Raw genomic sequence first — 22,227 nt, 5'->3', positions numbered from 1 at the left:
AGGTTTATCATCAAGAAAACCTGTAGTTTGAAAATATTTTACATAGCATGAGTGCAGTGTGATGTTGATGACTGTTCTGTTACCAAAAGACAGTGGACGTTCTTGGTTAGTTTTATTTTTTATATAAAATTGCGTGAATTTTCTCACTGTATATAAATAAAGAAGTAAAATCTCTCATTCTATGCATCTGCAAATTATTTTTTACTTTTGCTCTATTCATGTTAATTCAGATTTTCTCTATTGCCATGAAAGATATTCAGTAAGGAAGGGGTCAGCAAGTTCACTCTCACTGATAGCTGAGGATAAACAAAATAGCAGCTTAATAAATGAAAGCAGATTATAAATAGAAGTATAAATAGATAATAGTAGATAAATAGCTTAGTAGATTAAACCAGAGACCATCAGAAACTAAAGCTCTAACTCAAGAGCAAATTGTTCCTTTCAACTTGTGGTTCAACTGTGTACCCTCTCTCTTTATCAAGTGATGCTCTCTTATTTATGTTCTGGTATATCATTATGTTCTTTAATCTTTACATAACTTCCTTTGCTATGAAAGAACATGTTTCTGATGAGTCTTTCTGAGAGCTAGCAGTATGGTGGCTTCTGCCTTTTTCATGTTTTGTCAGCCAACAACATGGATAACAATATTGTTGATAAAATAGTTCCAAAATGTTGAGATTACTTTAAATGTGTCTTTTCTATATGTCCTATGAGTGTTTTTGTTTCTTTCTGTGCTCTTATTTTCTTTCTTGAAATTTTCCATTACCCAGAGGGAGATAATGAAGTATGCTAATTTTTATTTCCATTCTCAGCTTTTTATTATATGCAATGGCAGAGCTACAGTGCTAAGCAGTTTTAAAAGGGAGAAGCAAATAAACTACTGAAGCACAACTACCTCCATGGTAATGGTATTCATTGTTTCAGTCACTAACTATTGTAATTCATTAGAGACAGCTAATAGAGTCTGAAAGGCTGAATTGTTACTTTTAAAACCAGTGGAAACCAATAAGCATAATTAAACTGCATTTTAATTTACTTCAGAAATACAAGCCTGGTCGATGTGATGATATTTTGAAATGGAAGCCACCCAGCCTGAACTCAGTTGATTTTCGTCTAAAGATAACAAGAATTGGTGGAGAGGGGTATGTAATCTCTTCCCTTTTTAAATCTGTAACACTTGTGTGAATGTCCTTTAGCAGTTAATCTGTCCTCTGGTATTTCTTGACACTTCCTGGGGCTAAGACTTTCTATATTCTCTAGAACTTGTTCCTTCAAAATAGAAGCAACTGTTGTAATTAGTGTTGTACTGAAAACAACGGCAGATGTTTATATTATGAATTTACTCATCCTTAAATTAAGTTTCTTCAAATTTCTGAAAAAAGTCCCATTTGGATTTGGCACTAGCCTGTATGTTTTTGAGAGTGGGCAGGCTGTATTAGCTTAAATTCCTAAAACTGTTTTTCATTGATTTTAGACAAAATGATAACAACCAAAGCTTTCTTGTACTTTAGATTTGTGCACAATGACAAACAGTACTTGTTTTCTTAGAGGAAAACAAAGCCTGACATTTTTCCTTATTAGGGATTCTTTGGTATTGTTCTTAAAACTGTTAAAATCTTAATCAAAACCAGTGAGTTTTAATGGCAGAAGACATGAAAATTGTTACATTGGTCCTGTGTACTATTTGTGTAGTTCAGTTACTGCACATGTTAAATAGGGGTTATTTCCATGTTTAGTTGTGCTGGGCAGGGGAAGAGAAAGACTGAATGACTAGATTAAGCTTGCTTTGGAAAAGATTTTGTTTGAAATTAAATTAATGATTTTTAGGTTGCTTAGTGTTTTAACATCTGGGACTCATTTAATTCAATAGTCTGAAACACTGACATTTAACTTTTCTTTTTCTTGGTGCCACAGGCAATGCAATATGATTAAACAATTAAGTCTGATATTGCTTGCATATTCCAGAGTACTAATAATCACTCATTTAACTTTTAGACATCTCCATGTCACAGTAATGAAAACATTTGGTGAATAGAGAGAACCTTAAGGATATGGTTTTTTTATGCAAAATATACTCAACTGATAAGATCTCAGTGTTTCATGAAGTCAGAATTATCTGTTCAAATTTTTGTGTTTGAAAATGCAATCTTAAGTCTTCAGTAACAGCATAACTATTTCAGAGAATACACAGAAATACATTTTACTTCAGATAATCAGCTCATTACAACATTTTATATTTGTTTGCAATTTATTTAAGTCACAGGATAATGTAATATAAAAGATTTATGTAAAAATTCTTTTTAAAATTGCCCATTGTTTGGTAGGAAGGTTGTTTTTTGAGTATTCTTATGACTTCTGCTGGAGTTTACATATCTACAGTACTAGCTTGTGATTCAGAAATGAAATGCAATACACTTTTCATTTCACATTAATAAAAGAGTATTGGTTGATTAGTTATCTCTGGTTTCAAATACAAAACTGTCAGTGCTGTTATGTATAGTATAATGCATCAAGGATTATTTGATTGGAATGTGAAAAGGTTATAAAATGTGAGCTAGTAAAAAAAGCTCTTTCTAAAAAGTTAGTTGCAGTTAATAACGAGAATGTTGCTAGAGAATGGCTGATGTAGAATTGGAGTAACTTCCTAGCATTTAGAAAAGTTCTATCATATTTCAGCTGTAGGAAAATGAGAGCAGTTCTTATATTATAGAAATAACTACCTGAATTAATCTGTAAATAATGTTATATTTAAGTGTGTTTTTAAAAACATATTTAAATATTAAAATCCTAGAAATCTGATCTTTCGTAAATAAAGTACAGTTCTTCCAGGTAAGTTTTACTCCATCACACATGACAATTGATGGCTACTAGTAATATAAGTGCATTCATCCAACAAAAATCAAATTTAATGAAGTACGGGGCAGAAAATAATAACTTAGAACTCTTGGGAGAGAGGTCTTTATCTTAATGTCCTATGAAATAGTAGCTTCTGCTCACTGAAACACAAACTGTGAATGAAATGCTCCAGGTTTGACTGCTTCAGTTGTTAACTCTGGGTAAAGTCTAAAGTAATTTGAAGAAAATTCAGAATAAAACACGTTTTGAAACTGTTGACCAGAGTTATAAAAGAAGCATCTTTAACTTTAGACTGTATGAAGACAGTTCCTGAGTTCTGAGCACTAACTAAAATTCTGTTTGATTTGATCAACTGAGTGTCTTGCTACTGCAGTTCTAATGTGACAACATTGGGCTTCCTGCCTCCTCCCACCACACTGAGATAAAAAGAAAGCATTGATACTAGCTTCAATTTTTTAGGTAAAGAAAATTTTCTGCTTAAGTAATCCAAAAAGGAATTACACCATTACAGAATGGGTAAAGTTGGGAGGGGACCACAGTGGGTTGGTAATCTGGTCCAACCTCCCTGCTCAAGCAGTGATCCTAGAGCTCACGGCACAGGATTGCATCCAGATGCTTCTTAAATGTGTCCAGTGAAGGAGAATCCACAGCCTCTCTGGGCAATCTTTTCCAGTGCTTGGTCACTCACACAGTAAAGAAGTACTTCCTCTTGTTCAGGTGGAACTTCCTGTGCATTAGTTTCTGCCCATTGTCTCTTGTCCTATTCTTTGACACCACTGAGAAAAGCCTGGCTCCAACCTTTGGCATTTCCCTACAGACACTGATGAAGTCCCCTCTCAGTTTTCTCTTCTCTTGGCTGAACAGGCCCTGCTTCCTCAGCCTTCCCTTGTAAGAGAGATGCTCCAGTCTCTCAGCCATGCTTGTTGCTCTCCACCAGACCTGCTCCAGGAGCTCCAGGTTTCTCTTATACTGAGGAGCCCAGAACTGGGCACAGCACTCCAGTTGTAGCCTTATGAGGGCAGAGTAGATGGTCAGGATCACCTCCCCTGACCTACTGGCAATAGTGTTCCTAATGGACCCCAGGATACAATTGGCCTTCTTGGCACAAAGGCACTGCTGGATCATGGACAGCTTGTACTCCAGGAGAAGCCCCAGGTCCTTCCCTGCAGAGCTGGTTTCCAGTAGATAAGCTGGTGGCATGAGGGGTTGTTCCTCCCCACATTCAGGACTGTGCATTTGCCTTTGAATTTTAGAGAGTTCCTCTCTGCCCCTCTCTGCAGTCTGCTAAGGTCCTTCTGAAGGGCTGCACAGCCCTCCGGGGTATCAGCCGCTCCCCCAGCTTTGTATCATCAGTGAACTCGCTGAGGAGGCATCTGCCCCTTCATCCAAGTCATGGAGGAATAAATTAAACTATACTGGGCCCAATACTGAACCTTGGGGGACACCACTAGTGACAGGCCTACAACTAGACCCTGGGCCACTGATCCTGACCCTCTGGGATCTGCCATTCAGCCAGTGAATCTGTTGGGCATTTGATGGCAAAATACTACGGATTTGGCTGAAGTACTGTTACAGAATTTACAGAAGTCACATGTTGTTTTGGCACAGATAGGCAAACATTTAAAGAAATACAAGGTATGCCTTTGTATTGATCTCTTACAGACAAATAAGGAGCCTAAGTTAAAGTATTGATCTCAAATATATAACAGCTTGAAACAGTGTGGACAGGGATTCTCTGTAATTTTCAAATCCTCTGTTCTCACTTACGTGTTCATCTTCAAATCTTGAAATGCGGACATAAGTAAATCTGTGCTGCAGTTGTGTATGGTCTTATCACAGTTTATAGCCTGGGCAGTAGTGTTACAAACTGAACCAAATCACAAAGCTACAACCATGCAGCCCTTGCATTTATAATTCCCTACTCACTCAAATAGTGAAAAAAATAAAAGTCCATATAAGAGCATTATTTATTCAGTAGCATGAGATTAGAGTTCTGTCAGCTGTTGGACGTGTCTTTTAGATAGCATATGTAATTGAGATCCTGAACAATTGTAAACAATCTTGTGCACTTTTCATCTGAATAAAGGAATTACCTCTGGGGAGTTTGCCAGATTTTAGTCAGTGTGATTGTTTTCCATCTATGTAAATTCCCCTGTGTTTTGAGTTGAACATTTCCATCCATAGATCAGTTTGCAATAGAAGTGTTAACTGCAAAATAGCTGCTGTTTCACCCCAGATGTAGTCCTGTTATGGATGAATGACCAATTGCTTTTATCTGGGCTTCAGTTATTTCACTCTTGATATTGGAGGGAGTTTTGCCATTGGATTTAAAAGGATTGGTCTTACAATCTGTGAAGTACTTTTAGAATAAACCTGATAAAGATCAAGACTGCATTACAAACAATAAACATAAAGAAAAAATATACTGTTGCATCCCAAAGAAAGGCAGGGTTTCTGTAACCTCAGTGACCTAATACTGACACTCCTGTTCAGTGCACATATTTGAAAGAAATTGCTTTATTGCACCTTAGTGACTTACATCTTATCAGCTGAGCCTTAGTAATTGTCTCCTGTGTATTACCATAGTCCAGCCTTTCGAAGCATCAGGATGATGGTTAGATTAACTCTTTTTGTGTTGTATTTGCAAGAATTTCAGCTTGTGCTCTCTCTCAATCTCTTCTCATTACATCAATATAGTTAGTCTTAGTTAAAAAAAAACAACAAAAACCACCAAAACCCTCTAACACAAAATCCCTGCAATAGCAAACAGTGATTCATTAAATCAGTTAAACAAGAGTACTTCGTTGTTTTTCTCTTATGAAACACAGCAGTTGAACTGAAAAGCCCTAACATTACACGTGTTTTAAAAAGTCTTTAAAGGCTTTAAAAAGACCCACTTCCCAGCACTTCTGTCTTTTCAGGTTTATTAGAACCATGGCCTCATGTATACCTTGTATTTTCCTAAATTATGATGATGCTCACAAAAAATAAAATAAGAGGGTCTTAAGCACATTAACTGCTTTTCCCAATGACCTACAAGTTAAATAACCTTATAAGCAGAGAATGTGTAGGATATTTATTTTCTGTGTGCAGATTCTTACTTATATTACAGAGAAGACTGCTTTTAAATAGTAGAGAGGCCTTTTCTCAAAATGTTTGACTGTATGAATATTCCTTGAAAAGCCAAAAAACCCCAAACTAACTCTGAGTCTTATTTAAATGTCACAAATATCAGCTGAAAATGTCACATAGTACCATATTTCTGGTAGTTTCCATTACCAGAATTTCTTAAATGTTCATGCTTCCTTTTACAGATTTTTAATTAGCCTGTGCAAAGTCCCTTAATTTTATCTGTATCAGACTGCTAAAATCAAATTGCAAGCAAATTTTTTTTGCTATGTTTGCTTTGAATTAATATCTTACTGGTTTAATTTGGTACCATTTCAAATCACAGTATAATATAAATTTTATATAGTACCTTGAAGTGCTGGAAAACATCAAGGTTTTTTACTCATCTTTGAAGATGTACTCCTCTAAAAAGAATTAGTAATCTGAAGTAGGCATGAACTATTTATGAGTGTTAAGTTTGTATTTTTTTTTTATTGTATCCATTATTAACTAGACCATGTGGGGAAAACCCTAAACAGTGTTTCGGCAAAGTTCTGTTTAGCTTGGACATTAGTAAGTAATAAAAAATGGGAGATAAAATAGAATACATTCAAGGATAGTGGGGATATCCTTGGATCTACTGGAAATTACAAATCAACAACCAGATACAGATACCATGACTAGAGGCTACAGGATGTCTTTTTTTTTTTTTTCCTTTTTGTTTTATGAACTAAAATGGACTGGGTGAGAAGAGCTGCAACTGGTTCAAAATGGCTGTGATATTCTTGATTTGCTCTTATATACCTATGTTTCTGTCCTTTTTATAAGGTAGTCTTTCTCACTCTTCTGCTTTAAAAAAACTAGTAACTGGCTGAAAAATCATATGAGTTAATTGAATCAGTTAAGATAGCAGAACTGATATGATAGTTTGTATGGCCTGGGTGTTGGCACTCCTTCCTCTCTTCCCATTCCCACTTTTATGTGATACTGAAGATGTTAGTTTGGGTTGTGAAGTCTTTGCCTTCACACCTGTTTGCAGAATGTCCAAACAAACTCGTTCTTGTATGTGCCATCCATCACAGAAAGGGACTTTTACAAGTAATACCCTGGTGATAAAAATAATATTCCCATGTTCCCCTAGACCCCAAAGATCAGTCAGTGTTGGGGCTAAATTGCTGTTGGGTGCAATGGAGTTAGGCAGAATGCAGATGGAGTTGTACACCAATAATGGAACAAATGACAAAATGTGCCATGTGGAGATGACAGCAGGCTGAGTGCAGGTTTGAATGTGTTAAGTGTGTTTATGGCTTTACTGTTGTTAAAGGAAGCAGACATGCTTTGGAATTCCTTGCTTTCTGTGTAAATGTGAGAGTTGCAAGTGAAAGTAAAGGAGTAATTTGCTTAGCTATTACCTTCAGGCATTCAGCTGTTACTAGAGTTGTCCTTCTGAGGAGGAAATATAGGGGCATGGTTGTGCCAATAGATTTGAAGAGGATGTTATGTGTAGAAAGAACAATGCAGTGGCACAGGAAGTGGAAGCCCAAATGCCACCATGGTAGAAATGTACATGTGCCACTGCAACATTGGTATTGCAAAAGAAACTGGTACATAGACATTTTTGTGAAGTGCTGTGCTGTAAATATATATGCTGTATTGCTTTTATGAGGATACTTAAAATCTTTTTTGTAAAGCTTCAGGCTTTAAAAACTGTTTTCAAAGTAAAGCTTTGAATCTAACCTCTATTTATACTCTGGTACACTGAACAAAATCTTGTACCTTCCACAACTAATGCTCAGGATGCTCTTGGAATTTCTAATGTATTTCAAAAATGAAGTCAGCCTCATCTTTTTATATGTTCAAGTGGCAGTCTTGGGCAATCTCCATCTGTCAGATAATTATTCTACTTCAGCTACTCATTTCTCCAGATTTTTAAAAGCTTTCATATCATCCTAAAATTATCTATATGCTTGCAAATGGGAATGTAAATTTAGTCTCTTATGTTTTATAGACCCTGTTTCTTTTTCTTGAACTAGCTGCTGCCTTAAAGTAGTCTTTCTAGTTACTTGTGTCAGTTATCATTATGATTATCCACTCTGTTAAGATCCATTTCTATCTTATGAGTGAGATTAAGAAAAGCTCCCAAATACCACATCTTCAAAGTTTTCATACCTCCCATGTATTTCTCTCTTCTAATTTACATTTGGATATATATTTATTCCTATTTGTCCATGTAGATTAGATTTCTTGCTACTTGTGAATGTGGAAATGGAGGGTTGATGCCACCTCCAAGTGAACTACTGTAAGGTGGTAGAATCTGATATGAGTGAGAGAAGCAGGCAGTGAAGAAATTATACTGGACTTCAGAATGGTTGGCTTTTTCATGTAATAGAAGTAGTATCCCATGTCTGGTCCCTTTGAACTGCAGAGAGGCTTAGGACAGCTGGTTGATCTTCAGGACCAGCTTCCTCAAATGGATAAGGACATCCTCTTCCCGGTGCAAGAAGACAAGCAGGTGTGGCAAGCATGTACAGCTTGCTTGAATGGGGAATTCCTAAGGCAACTCACCCAAACAATGAGATGTATGGAATCTGTAGACAGTGACAGACCTCCATGGAGAATGTAAAAACAGTGTTTGGGTGTAGAGAGAAGGAAGTAGGAAAGCCAAAACTATGCTGGAGTTGAAGGTAAGTCACTGATGTCTGTAGGTACCTTGTTAATGGGAGGAAGACTTAAGGAAACGGTGTGATGCTGATGCAGCACTGGACGGTGGAAAAGATACAAAAAGGCTAACGGTACACACTTCAGCCTTTGCTTTGGCAAGATCTGTTCTCAAGCTTTTGAGATCCCTGAACCTCATGGCAGAGTGCAGGGAAGTTGAAGTTAGGGGCTACTTAGGCGAACTGGGCCTCAGGATACTGGAAGGCAAAACTTTGATACTGGGACAAGAGTCAGCCCTTAGAGCAAAGTTAGGCAATTAATGTGACAGCTGGGCTGCAGTGGAGTAGATGATCCTTTACCTTTGTTTGGCATTTGAGAGACTGCATCTGGAGTGCTGTGTCTTGTTTCAGGCTTCCCAAATTGGGAGAGACATTGATGCACTGGAGCCAGTTCAGTGGAATACCTCCAAGATCTTGGAGGGGGTTGGGGAACATGACATGCAAAGAAAGGCCGAGAGAACTGGGTTTCCTCTGTCCAAATAAGAGAAGGCTGTGTAATACTTTACTGCTGTTTGCTACTCCCTAAGGCAGGTGGTAGAGAAGATGAAGCCACATTGCTCAGCAGTTCATGTTGAAAAAATGACAGGCAAAGGATTTTAGGAGGTCAAGAAGAGAAACACTGTGATGAAAGTCAAACACTGTAGTAGGCTGGCAAGTTGTTGCAACTCTGTGTTTGGAAGCATTCAGAAGTTAATTAGATGAGCCTGTGAGCAACCTGATATAACTTGGAAGCTGACCCAGTCCCAAGCATGAGGCAGATGACATGCATTGGTTTTTGCCAATCAGACTTATTCTAAGATAATTTGCAGATCAGATGTTAAATACTTTGCAAATAACATTAAACTGTTAGACACTTAAACTAATATGTATTTTAAAACATTCTTGGTTTTCTTTCTTTATGACTTCATTACTGTAAATTGAGATTTTTCAGTACAATACAGTACTTACAGTAAGAATACTTATTGTACATATATTTAATTTACAAATTGTGGGATTGTCCTTTTTGAGAAGATTTGTGAGTTGCAAAGTAAAGTAACATGGATTTTATGAACAGGAATTTGATATTGTTCTGTGTTATACACTATAAACGTTTGCCAGCTGCATAATTTAAATGCCATCTAATTTGCATAGGAAAAATGTTCATCTTCTTTTTGATATAGCTTGAAATAGATAATGCTACTCTCAAACTTACTGGAACTTACTTGTAAACATGTTTTTTTCCCACATGTACATATACATTTTTTTAAATTATAGGACTTAATAGAGAGTATTTGTGAACATATTGCTCAGATTTTTTACGTGGATTTTAGAAATTAGTGTGAGCGTCCTTGAAATGCATTTTTTGCATTTTTGCATGTAGTGACTATTTGGTATTTTTCAGGTGAGGGGTATTTTCTAGATTTTTAAATTATGTCATGAATGGTACTTCAACTCAGAATATTTTTTTCTCCATGAATTGTTTACACTATGAATTAATATTCAGTTGTTTGGGGTTTTTTGTTTGTTTGTTTGTTTGTTTGTTTGTTTTTTGTGGTATGTGTTTATACTTTTAATTTGTTGCTTAATGAGATTTTATTGTCTGTTTTCTTGTGTTTACAGATCCGTACATCTAAACTATGTGCAGAAAGGAGCATTAGTATAGGATTATTACAGATCTGAAAAATAAGTATTTTTACATGTTGTTTGAAGTTAAAGAGTGGTGGGAATGAGTCCAGAGGAGGACCCAAAGATGATCGGTGGGGTGCACTACCTCTCCTACAAAGACAGGCTGAGAGTTTGGCTTGTTCAGCCTGGAGACAGGAAAGCTTCCAGTACCAGAAGAGGAGGCAACAGGAGAGCAGGAGAGGGCCTGTAGTCATAGGACAAGGGGGAATGGCTTTAAACTGAAAAAGGGCAGATTTAGAAAAGTATGATTGGGAAGAAATTCTTAACTGTGGGGGTGGTGAGGCCCTGGAGTAGGTTGCCCAGAGAAGCTTTGGAAGCCCCATCCGTGAAGGTGTTCAAGGCCAGGTTGGAAGGGACTTTGAGCCACCTGGTCTAGTGGAAGGTGTCCCTGCCTGTGGCAGGGGGTAGAACTTGATGATCTTGAAGGTCCCTTCCAACCCAAAGCATTCTGTGATTCTATGAAACATGCATTTAAAGGGAAAAGAAGCTCAGCTCAGATTATACTTCCTTGCCTTCTGTGGTGTAGTCCAGAGAAGAATAAAGCAAACTAAAAGGGAAAATAAATTATCACCATGGTAAAGTAGAACAGTCTGGACAGACAAAGATATTGTGCTTCTACTCTTCTTTGGTCCTACTCCGAGCATTTTGTTACTTAATTTTCTGACAACACCAAATTCACAAATCATAAAAGAACAGATACAAGTACTAAATAATGAATATATTAAAGATAAAAATAATTCATTACAGTCATAGCTCCAAGACTAGTGTTCAGTTTGCTTTGATACCATCAGAATGTTTTGAAATTGGTTTAGGAATTAGAAGCCAAGCTTTTTGTGTCATACTGAATTCACAAGTACTTTGGAATCAGCAAAATATGTCCACAAAATAAATGACCCTGATGCAGATTGTTTGCATTTCTGCCATAACAGTGTTATCAATATGGTATGCGTGCAACTGTGGGCTTCTGAAATACAGGGAGATTATCAGCAATTTCACCTTCCCTCATTGATAGCAAAGAGAAACTCTTGGTACATGTGCTTATCTTACAACTTCAGAGACATTGGAAAAGAAACCTACTTAATCGTTTTTCAGGATAATCATCTAGTATCTCTGGTTTTGTAGGGATTCAGGTTGTGATGATTGAATTAAAAAAATATGTACTTGTAGGATGAGTTTTTAAAAATTAGCATTTTAAGAGACATTTTCATTTTGAGGAAATAAATTGGATTTTTGATATCTGTTTAATGACTTAAAATGTGCCATAGGTTTGGTAATTCACACTTGCTGTCTTTTTAACTAACACCCAGCTTGTAGCTTTTTTTTTCTGGGAGAAGATGCTTATCCTGGCATAGAAGCACATTAAAATCAGTGAGGCTATGGGTGCATGTGTCTGTCAATGGGAAATCAGTTTACATAATCAGGGCCTGATGAGTCAGTGGTAGTGGAGAATCTGTGTAGTTACTTCCCTGAGCGATGGGGAAGAGAACGGTGACCGCGGCGTATGGAGCACGTGCACGTATTGCACTTTGAGTGGGAATTTGTGAGAAGCATTTAATAGTTTTCAGTAGAGTTTTGGTTCCATCTGACAACATGTCATCCTACTAAAGGATCTTAAAAAGGCCAAAGTTCCTTATTTGCATAGTTTTTATGCTTGTTTGCTTTTCACAAAGCAGTCCGTGACAGTGAGTGCGAAGTACAAGCATGGTTTTGTACTGAATTCTATTCTGAGATCAACTTCACAGCTTTTATCTTAAACACAAGGAAGATGTGTACATTCACAGGAGTTACTTGGTTTTTAGCATCATTGTATATTTGAGAAATAAGCCTTTGTTTTAATTAGAAACCCAGATTTCCAGGACTGTAAGCTCCTTCAGCTTCATATGAAATGAATCAGAATTTTTCATGTATAAATATACATACTTATATGCATATGTGTACATGTATATGCGTACACAGGTGACAGCTGTGACATTTTACATTGTAAAATTAACAAGCAAAAATGTAAAGGAATCTCATTGTCTGTTATGAATCAACTCTTCTCTTTCCTTCTTCATGTTTGAGTCTGGAAACCCTATCTACCATTATCACATTTCTTAGTTTTAAAGTTTATCCATTTTATTAAATAGTATTTTTCTCTTTTTAGTTTTTTTGCCCTCTTTACACAAATATGTTTCTTAACTGAACATTCTCCACTTCTTTTTCATACTTTTATTTATCATGCTTTACTGATGAAGTTTCCAGTGCCTTGGTTTCATGCTTTTAAGCTAGGTAACTAAGTGGTTCTTCACCTGTACTCCACCACCCAGTGTTCCATGGCTTGTAAATCATCTAATAGTGAAGTTTATGTAAGTGAAAATACAAAAGTAGGTGAGATATTTGGGGGCTGGGGTAGGGATGTTAGAGGCAGTTCTGATGTTTTTGTAAGATTAATAGCATTATTATTCTTTAGCTAGTCATCTTATCTGTTGTCATCCCTCCAGCCTCAGAGGTATATGGTGAGAAGTTTTTGTTAAAGAGTTTTACTGCGGTTGCTATTACATTCCCTCAAAAACACCACATGTATCTGTATCAGTTTTCAAGACGGGAAAAATGAATTATGAAGTGGAGAGAAAACTCTCAGGACAGTGTGGTATGTTGGTAAGACAAAGACAGTCCTCAGCTGTACCCAGCAGATGGCATTTTTCCCCCTTATAACAACTAAATATTTTCAAAGTTATAATCTTTGTCTATTATCATACTTAAAGCCGTAAAGCCTTTTATTCACAAAGTATTAAAAGATTGCACTGTGAGCAAATATTTATCAATGGATTGTAAATTAAATATGATGTGTATATCTCTGATTATAGGATAGAGAAGATTGGAATGAGAAGAGTGAAACAGGATAGTGAATTTGATTATTTTATTTTTTCCCTCTCAATGGGAAAATGTCAAAACCATAATTTCGCCCAGATGTTTATAAAAGCACTTCACTCTTTTGGTGAATGTTAAAATATCAAATTCTCAGGATTTTAGTCTTTTTTTTCTCAGGAACACAGAATTGTACTTGAAAGTGGATACTCAGTTGCAGGAGATCTCTGGATTTGTGGAACAGATCAAGACAGCTAGTTTCACAAGTGAATTGGATATTTCCTAATGAAGGCTCTGAACTTCTGTCTCCCCTTCAGAAGGGGATATTTCCTATGGACATGGTTAACTCTTCTCAGCTAAGTGTCACTAACATTCTGACTTTATTTGTAATTAAAATGGTGTGAACACAGTTCTGACTCAGGACTTACTGTTGATTGTTCAGGTCTCTTTCAAGAAGAAAAGCAGAAATAACTCGAGCCTCACTGAGCAGGATGTTTGTGCTTAGTTTCTGCACAATGCTCCCTTTTAAAAAAATCTTCACACATTTCTTGTGTATTAAGAAAATGGTACTTCAAAAGGTGAATTCTGTATCATGATAAACTGGAATAATGTTCTGGTTTTAGGAGAGGCAATGGTATGGCATGCCAATGGTTTCTTTGAGCTAAAATAGGCCATAAATACAGCTTGTTTTAACAGCAGAAATATTAAGCTTCAGTTATTTGAATTATGTCACCAAAATGAAATGTTCAAAAGTGGTCATTTTTATCTTTTGCTCAGCCATTTAATAAGATATGATTAATGGCTTCTGCATGGTGATAATTTCTCTGTTGTTTACTTTAGTTTTGCTCTCATATTAAAAATAAGAGGAAACTATTACACAACTTTTTTTTTTTTCATGTATCACATGCCAGTTGTTTCTTTGTAATATCCAGATACAAGCAGTATGAAGGAGTTGTCAGTGTGTTTGCTGAAGATGGTATCCTTCCTTTTTCAGAGATTAAGATTTTTTTATATTATTTGGCTGGCAAATGTGGTTTGGTAGAGCCTCTATGGGCAAAGGGCATGCCTATTTCCAGACTGTGGCAAGAGGAGGGGCCATTGTTTTACATTTCTAAAACAATTTCGTTTGAGTGAAAGTAAATTAGTCCCACGTATTTAAAGCATGGTATAACCTGTACCAATTACTTAAAAACTTGACAAGTTTACTAGACAAGCCTGAGGAAGAGCTATGAACCCTACTGACTGCAGAAAAGAACTAATACTGAAATTATACAGCACTGTCTGTTCTGCTGCTTTCCCCTGTATAGACTGAGGGTCATTTTTTTCTCCAAGGATTTTGTACAGCATTTGGTCCAAAAGTATTTGTTGCTGAAAGATGAGTTATGAAACCGATGACTCCTCTAAAGTGAAAGTTTTATGCAGAAAGATTTTTAAACCATCTAGAAATGCATAGCATAAAGATGCTATAGATGTAGACTTTGCAGAATTGATTATCTTTTGTGGTTTTTTACCAGGTTATTATTTAAACAGTGTCTTCTAGTTATGTACTGTTGTTTAATGATACATCTTCTGGTAAGAAGGCATATCTCTATTATTGCTCAACTTGAATTATTCATTACATTCACTAAATTTGACTTAATGTAAATTTCTTGCAAGACAAAGTGTATAGGTGATGTTTCTGACAGAAAGGTAAAAGTTTGGTCATTATTTAAAGATAATTCCTATGATGTAATAGCTCCAGATTCATGTATTGGTTGGGGTTTTTTGTTTTGTTTTGTCTTTGTTTTGGTTTTTTTTTTGTTTGTTTGTTTGTTTATTTTACTTGAAAAAAAATCAAGTGGGTTTCTGAAGCTCTTAAACAGCAACTCTGTGAGAGAAGCTGGTGTCAGTTTTGTTTGGTTTCTTTTGACAAAGCCTCATCCTCAAGTTTCATTAATAAGGGGACCTGAAAAGACAGAAATACAGAAGTTATGGAATTATATTAGCAGTGGGAAAGGTAGTGGCAGGAAGAAGCAGGGTGGAGGAAACCTAATTCTAGTGAGCTTCCTTCTCTACCCTCATTTTAGGTATTCTGGTTTTTATTTGTTGACCTATCGTAACTTTCTACTCTAGTTTGATGTAGGTAAACAAAACTAACAATAAAAACACTCCAGTCCCCATAACTCTGAGTTTCTGTAGATCCCAACTAGTTTTCTATATAAGGCAAGACCACTGATAAACTTAGGCAAAGGTGGGGTTTATTGAAAGTGGAGAAAGGGTAATGTATAGTGAGAATAATCATAATTTCAACTGCAGTACAGACAGACTAACTTGAATTTACAGAACTGGCTGGGATATTGGGACAGTTGCAGAAAATCTGCTTGTACCATGTGTGGAAGCTTGAGAAAGTTGAGAGTTGCAAAAATTATTTCTTACCCACAAGCTCTCAAATATAAGACTGCACACTCTTTCCTCCCTCAGACTATTTTAGCCTGGGAATTTTCATAACAACTTAATGAACAAGAATTCTCCAGCTTATCCAAAAACCCTTCTTGCATTCTGATCCTAAGGAAAACAATTTAATTTTCCTTTCTCTTAGTTTTCAAATGTCAAATACAGTAATTATGTTGTGTCTTTGAGTGATTTATAGCTGAATGAAATGCCTGTTTTCTCTCTGATAATAGATTTTCTCTGCTATAATAATAAGGTGGTGTTGAAAGTAACTTCAAAACAGAGTGATAAAGATTTCTCTGAAGGAACAATTGAAACTTGATTTTGAAGTATTTGTGTTAATTGTTGTCTGATTTATATTATTTTACTGCTACAGGAATGTGTTTGCATATAACATTAACTTAGAGTTAATTATTTTTCTGTGCATTTTAAATTGATCATGGATAAGTCTTCTTCCAGGGTAAATGCCAGGTGTGAAAAATTAAAGCAATATTCTGAATTTGAAATTAAATATTTTGACAAAAGAAAATAGAATTGCAGGAACTGTCAGCGTAATCCTATTGTCACTAATCTGGGTGTATGAAGGAATGTCCAAAGGAAATGGAATTCTTCCTCAAAGAGTTGACCCCAGGGGCTGTACTGGGACAGAGCACAGAACCTGAGCACAGATCTGTAGTAGCTGAGTAAACAGAATAACTTCAACCACTCCTAAATTGCACTTCTTTTAAGAAACAAGGTTGTAAAAGAAGGTATGAGACACTCAGCTCTTGGGTTTCCTAGCTGATATAAAACTTGACAGCAGGGGTGTGTTAAAATGTAGGTTTCTCATCATCTATTACAGTAATATGTGCTCTACCAGTCTGCCCTTTTCTCTCTTCTCTGTCTTCTCATTACTGTGTCACCATTCCCAGATAGATTCAGTTTTGTGTTCCTGCTGAAGTTCTATTCATTTTCCTTTACTTCTCTCACCCATATTTGCATGTGAGCCTTCAGGGTTCATTTCCCAGTAAAGGTGATTATTTTTATTTTGCTGTCAGTACTCCAAAGTGATTAAAGTCCTGGTTAAAATGCATAGAATTTCCCAGAAATAGCTGAAATTTCATTCCTGTATGCTGATTGATAAGTTTTTCTCTTTGATGGTCTGAAGATGTAGCTGGTATACAGGAAAAGGCAATTGCTTATATTTTGTTATGCTTATCATAGATGTATTAAAAAATCTCCAGATTTCTAGACATCAAAGTCTGTTTTCACACTTGAGATTAACTTGCATGCTCCATCCTTGTTTATTCTGGCTGTATTGCTTAGCCTTAAGAAAATGTACCACTTTTCTTAGAGACTTTGTCCAAACTACCTTAAATCAAACCTGAATTAAGTTCACAATTTTTGTTATGAACAATGTGATTTTTTTTTCTGTAATACCAGTAGATAATTGCAGTTAGCTATACTACTTTAAAATGCTTTTTATCCATGCAGGTAGCTTATAAAACCACCATAAGGATTTTCTGCTTGGAAAACCAAAATATACTGAACCAGAGTTGCACTAATTTTTTAAGCGAGCTTTTCTTTAGCAAGGGTAAATTATAGTCCAAGAGGACATGCAAAACTGCTTGGAGTAAAAAATTATGTCTTGGAGGCATACTGCAAAATGGAATATCTCCCTGCTTTACTGTACATTTGTTAATTAATAACTTATTAATTTACATTGCATAAATCTTCTCAGAAAGATGTGAAAGAAGAGACAAAGCGGGTCATTCTGATACCAGTTAAATCAGTCAGGGTTTGGAAGTAGCCAAATTTTTGTCCCGTGCAGTTTGCATTTAATCATAATTGTGCTTTCACTTGTGCCCTGCATAAGAAGAATTAATCATTCAGTATAGTAAATGAAAAATGCTCTCTTTCTGTAATAACAATAATGCAGAAATTTTAATAAAGAATTCAATTATTTTTTCCCACAGTTTATAGAAATGATACATTTTTGCAAGTTGCTTATCACACAGACTTCATCTTATTTGACTATTTAAAGAGTGTGTCACAAAATGGATTAATAATTTTAAATAAAGTCTAAAAAGCTGGCATTTGAAAAGAAGACTACTGATAGCATATGAAGAGCTTGCAAAATGATTGTATTGGACAAAAAATTTTCTGGAAGCACCTCCTTAAGATGGAGCTTCTTGGTCTTCTTCCTCACACAGGGAGATGGGTCTGGCTGCGTGGGACTTCTTGGGGTGTGCACTGAGTGTGACCCTGTGCCAAGTGTTTGGGAAGGAGGGAGCCTGGCTAGTCCCTGTGTGGGTTTAATAGCTGCCTCAGATTTAAAATGGAGTGGAGATCATGGCTGCTCAGGAGAAATTGGAACAGTAGTTGTGAACCTTGGAGCTGTGTGTGGAGCAGAGGCATCTCAGAAGGGTTTTTTTTGTTCCTAATCCTGTCTGCTTTCCACTTCTTAGCATTGTTCAAGCTGCCATCATCCCAGTGCATTCCCACTCCTCTCCTGGAGGCTCTGATAAAAGTATTCTTCCCCTCTAAATTTGGGAGTTGTGGTAAAAGTCAGAGAGGAGTGGAATGTATTGAAGGGACACAACCATCTTTAAAAGTCTGTAGAAAACAAAACCAAGGGGCAGCTGAATGTTAAAGTGAGAAATGAAGGAAAGAGAGAGAAATGGATAGAAGGCTTACTGAAGGAGATGTGGCATTTCTGAAATGGGGCAGAGCACCCTGATACAGAGCAGTGATTTCCCTTATAGAGGAAGGAGCCTTATGGGCCAGGATTTTAACTTTTAAATTTTTAAATTTTTTTTTGCTTGTATTTTTTGAGCAGAGTAACACACTAGAAGTACAGGGCAGCTTTCCTTCAAACATCTTGTAGATCATGGATGCAATAATGAGTATCACAGTGTTGTTACTTGATATTACAAGATAATAGTCTTTTATTTTGTCATACCCAGGAAGGCTGCATTTCTTAATACTTCAGAATGTGGGATACTACATTTATGTCTCTTACTACCTGAAGAATTTCTAAAAAATTTCATTTACAAGTTTGCATGTGACTCTGCTGAGGGATTTAATTTTATAACTGACAGAAGAACAAAATCTTGCACCATCTGTAAAGGTTTCAGTAACGAGCTTAAAGCATTCAGTAGAGTTCATGAAGTCTCTGACAGCCCTTCTACCTTATTTTGGGTTGTAGGTTTGTTTGCAGCAGATGGCTGTTCAAGCATTCTGCTGGTGGCACTTGGGTCTGGATAGAGTGGCAGCTGGGTCCATATCCTATATTCCAAACAAACAATTCATTGTTCATTACAGGCTGCACCTTGGGATTGCAATCTGCTTAGGCCCCCATGAACCCATACCTAAGTGGTTTGTAGACTGTAATTCAATCATTTTTCTGGTTGTGCATGATTAATTAATAAAGTATTTATTTTGAATAAATTATTAAAGTGGTGTGGAGAAACAGGAAGAAAAAAATCCGTTGGAGTGGTCTGACTGTGTGCAAGCATATGGCTAAGGGTGCTCTTCCCATGGAGGATCTTTAATAAGAAGATGGGAATTTTCATACTGATTATATCTCTGGTCAGTGTAGACAGGTGAATTTTGTATTCTCTGTTTTATTTTAAGGGGAAAATTTTAGTCTTCTAGATACTTTTATTAGGCACATGATTTTTCAGTCTTTGTTTCTCTTGCACACTGGAGCAGCATCGTTAAGGTCCAGTTTAATTATGTGTTTTGAGATTAAATATTTATCATATTTGAATTCTCACTCAATTGGACTAATTCAGCGACTCTTTGTTCATTCGTTACAAGAATTAAATGCAGGTCACCTGATCATTCTTTAGTTTGCTGTGCATTGTTAAAAGGATATGGTTACCAACTGCTTTACTCTGGGTACCAGTGAGGTCTTGCTACCACTGTTGTGGCATGCAGGGCGCTGGGAAACCCAGAAAACTGTTGGAGCATCTGTGTTGCCAAATGAAGTGCAGAATGGGGGAAATTATAGCCAGATGAGATCACTCCATCATAACTTCCTTGCCAGTTCTTTGTGATGGTTTTTCAGTAGTAACAACCTGTTAAAATTGCAGAGTATTCAAATTTCAGCTCTGCTCTTACAATTTAGAATAATTGTGCAGGACAAAAGTCTGGAGGTTGGGGGGTTTTTTTTGTCAGTCGGTTTTGGGCTTTTTTTTTTTTGTGTGTGTGCATGTGTGTTTTGTTTTTTGTTTTTTAATTAGAAAGACCAAGAACAAAGGAATGACAAAACTTCACATGGAAGGAAAATTCAGTGAGCTTTGAAGTCAAGCCTTTAAATGCTAGGAAATAACAGAGTTCTAGCTGACAGGCTCATTCACATTATGATACATAGCTTAGTTAAATGGTGTAAGTGCCTTTCCCTCATTCATACACAAAAGAGCACTCATCGTTCACTTCAGAGGAAGGTAATGCTGAGGTGGTATGAGTGATACTAACTAACAACATCAGCTTCTTTCAGTGTGATGAACTTTGTAATCTGCCTGAAGTTACCAGCCATTGCTTCATAACTTGCTTCGTCAGCAGACTTTCTCTGTTCATGAGTTTTTCTGATTACTAATAAATATATTCAACGGTGTCTTATATAAATTAAGTAGTCACTTGGCCTTTGCCAAGGTGGAGACTGACCGTTTATTCTGCCTGTCTAATCTCAAGCAGGATTTGGTCCACAGCAGTAAGAAGTGTCTTCCATATAAAAATACTTACTGCCTAGTTTTATGGCCTTTGAAAAATAAATTACTGTGGAATAAGACTGTAACAGATGCCTTTTGGCAGTCTGAATCGATTATGTCAGTGTGCTGCCTCTCCCGTCCCCCACTACTTTTCAAGCACTCTTTCATTAAAATGATCAAAAGAGAGGCAGATGCAGCCACAGTGTGAGTGCAGGGGATGTGCAACCTCCTAAGTAGCACTGCTATGCGTGGCCAAGGTAGGCATGCTGAACAATGCTGTGCTAAAGGGTAGGGCTTTGGGAAGTTTGCAGAAAATGCACTCTTTCTGTGTGTAAGATTGACTTGGAGTTTTTTAAGGTAGCAATTCAGACTGCATTTTAAGAAATGTCAGAAATCTTGAGTATGTTGCATCGGGATTTGGTGATTTATTTCACCTTAATGATTGGTATAACTCCAGAGCTTACCTTTTAGTAAAGGTGAAGTAAGGTAAGGTATCTTTTATTAAAGGTAAAATCCTCCCTTTTCTGAAGGGATTTCATTTTGGTGACTAAAATAACCCCATATTCCTGACCAGATGCCTTTGTTTTTTTGGTGGGTACAAACAAATCCACTACCTTTTCAACCTCTTGAGTCTCCCTGTCTTTCTTGGTTGTTTCCTGTATTTCCACATGATCAAGTGAATCTACTGAACAGTTTTTTTTACCAGTTTTCTACTTCGGCTATGCTTGAGGGGTTTTTTTTTGTTTTTTTTTTCTTCATTATCTCATTTATTTCTTCTATATCTTACATATTGTTAGAAATCTGTTTTTCCTAAGTAGCTCTTGAAACACTGAAAATATCTTTGTTTTGACTTTAAAATATCTGTAATGAGACTTCATATTTAATTGTAGTCGCGTGATGCAAAGCTTCACATTGTGGTATCGATTCTTCATTTAATTCTGGTAGTTGAATGTGCTGTATTGTAGTGTCTGTTATATTTTAAAACATGTCCAAGGTGAAAGGACCCTATGGGGTCATAGACCAGAATGTGGATTTATGGTGTTCCAGTGAGGCCACTGCAGAGCTGTCTGAGTGCTCTTGCTTTGTGATACATGGATAAATCTGGGCAGAGTTGCATCACAGCCAGTGTCAGGCAGATCTTTCAGCAAATTGGGAATAGTTCCTAACTCCTGTCCTATATTTCAGTGACATGAAAGGGATGATATTCAGAAAGAAAAATTGATGTTTACGATCAGAAATAGATTCTAATAGTGAGATCTCTTGAACTACGTAATAACCTCCCAAAGGAAAAGGCAAGCAGCCTCATTTTCCAGATAATTTATGGCCAGCCTGGCCAAATTGCTCATTATACTACAGGAAGTAATATTCCATTGGTGGAGGAATGGGCATGATTATTTAATAGGTACTTTTTGTTTCTACTTAGTTTTCCTTTCCTTTTTTTTGTGGATAGGTTATATGTAAATGCAGTCAAAATGCTTAATTATATTATTTATCTGTAAAACAAAGCCAAGCATGCTTTGGACAAACATTAAAATATTATCAACAGTAGACATAAATGCCGCAAACAAAAAGAAGTACTGTTTGGAAACATCTGATGCTGTGGTTTTATTTATGAATGTGCCTTGAAAAAAATTTCATGTCTCTAAGGAAGTGTTTGTGTACAAACACTCTCACTGCCCCCCCTCCAAAAAACAAAAACAAAAAAAAAAAAAAAAACAAAACAAAAAAACCCCAGAAAAACAAAAAATACCACCACAGCCAAACACTTTTTCAAAAACTGATGCAAATTAAACCCTACTAATTGAAAGCAAACCTTCGTATTTGCCACTTTATTCTTTTTGATGGTCTAGAATCACTTGCAAACCATTACCTCAGATATGAGGTCACTTCAGTTTGCAGTTTCAAGCCCT

At 36.4% G+C, this 22,227-nt stretch overlaps 1 protein-coding gene across 2 annotated transcripts in view; it reads left to right on the top strand.

Annotated features, from left to right (window-relative positions):
- The window catches only part of RNGTT (RNA guanylyltransferase and 5'-phosphatase), a 171,021-nt gene that overhangs the window by 106,091 nt on the left and 42,703 nt on the right, over positions 1 to 22,227 (top strand). For both annotated transcript variants that reach the window (XM_062489870.1, XM_062489868.1), the window contains one exon: positions 1,042 to 1,142. In XM_062489870.1, the coding sequence (XP_062345854.1) occupies positions 1,042 to 1,142 (101 nt within the window). The remainder of the gene's footprint in view (positions 1 to 1,041; positions 1,143 to 22,227) is intronic.

This window comes from Cinclus cinclus, chromosome 3 (genome assembly GCF_963662255.1).
Source record: "Cinclus cinclus chromosome 3, bCinCin1.1, whole genome shotgun sequence".
Lineage (NCBI taxonomy): Eukaryota > Metazoa > Chordata > Aves > Passeriformes > Cinclidae > Cinclus > Cinclus cinclus.
The sequence above is the reverse complement of the archived record's forward strand: the minus strand, read 5'-3'. Positions and strand labels throughout refer to the sequence as shown.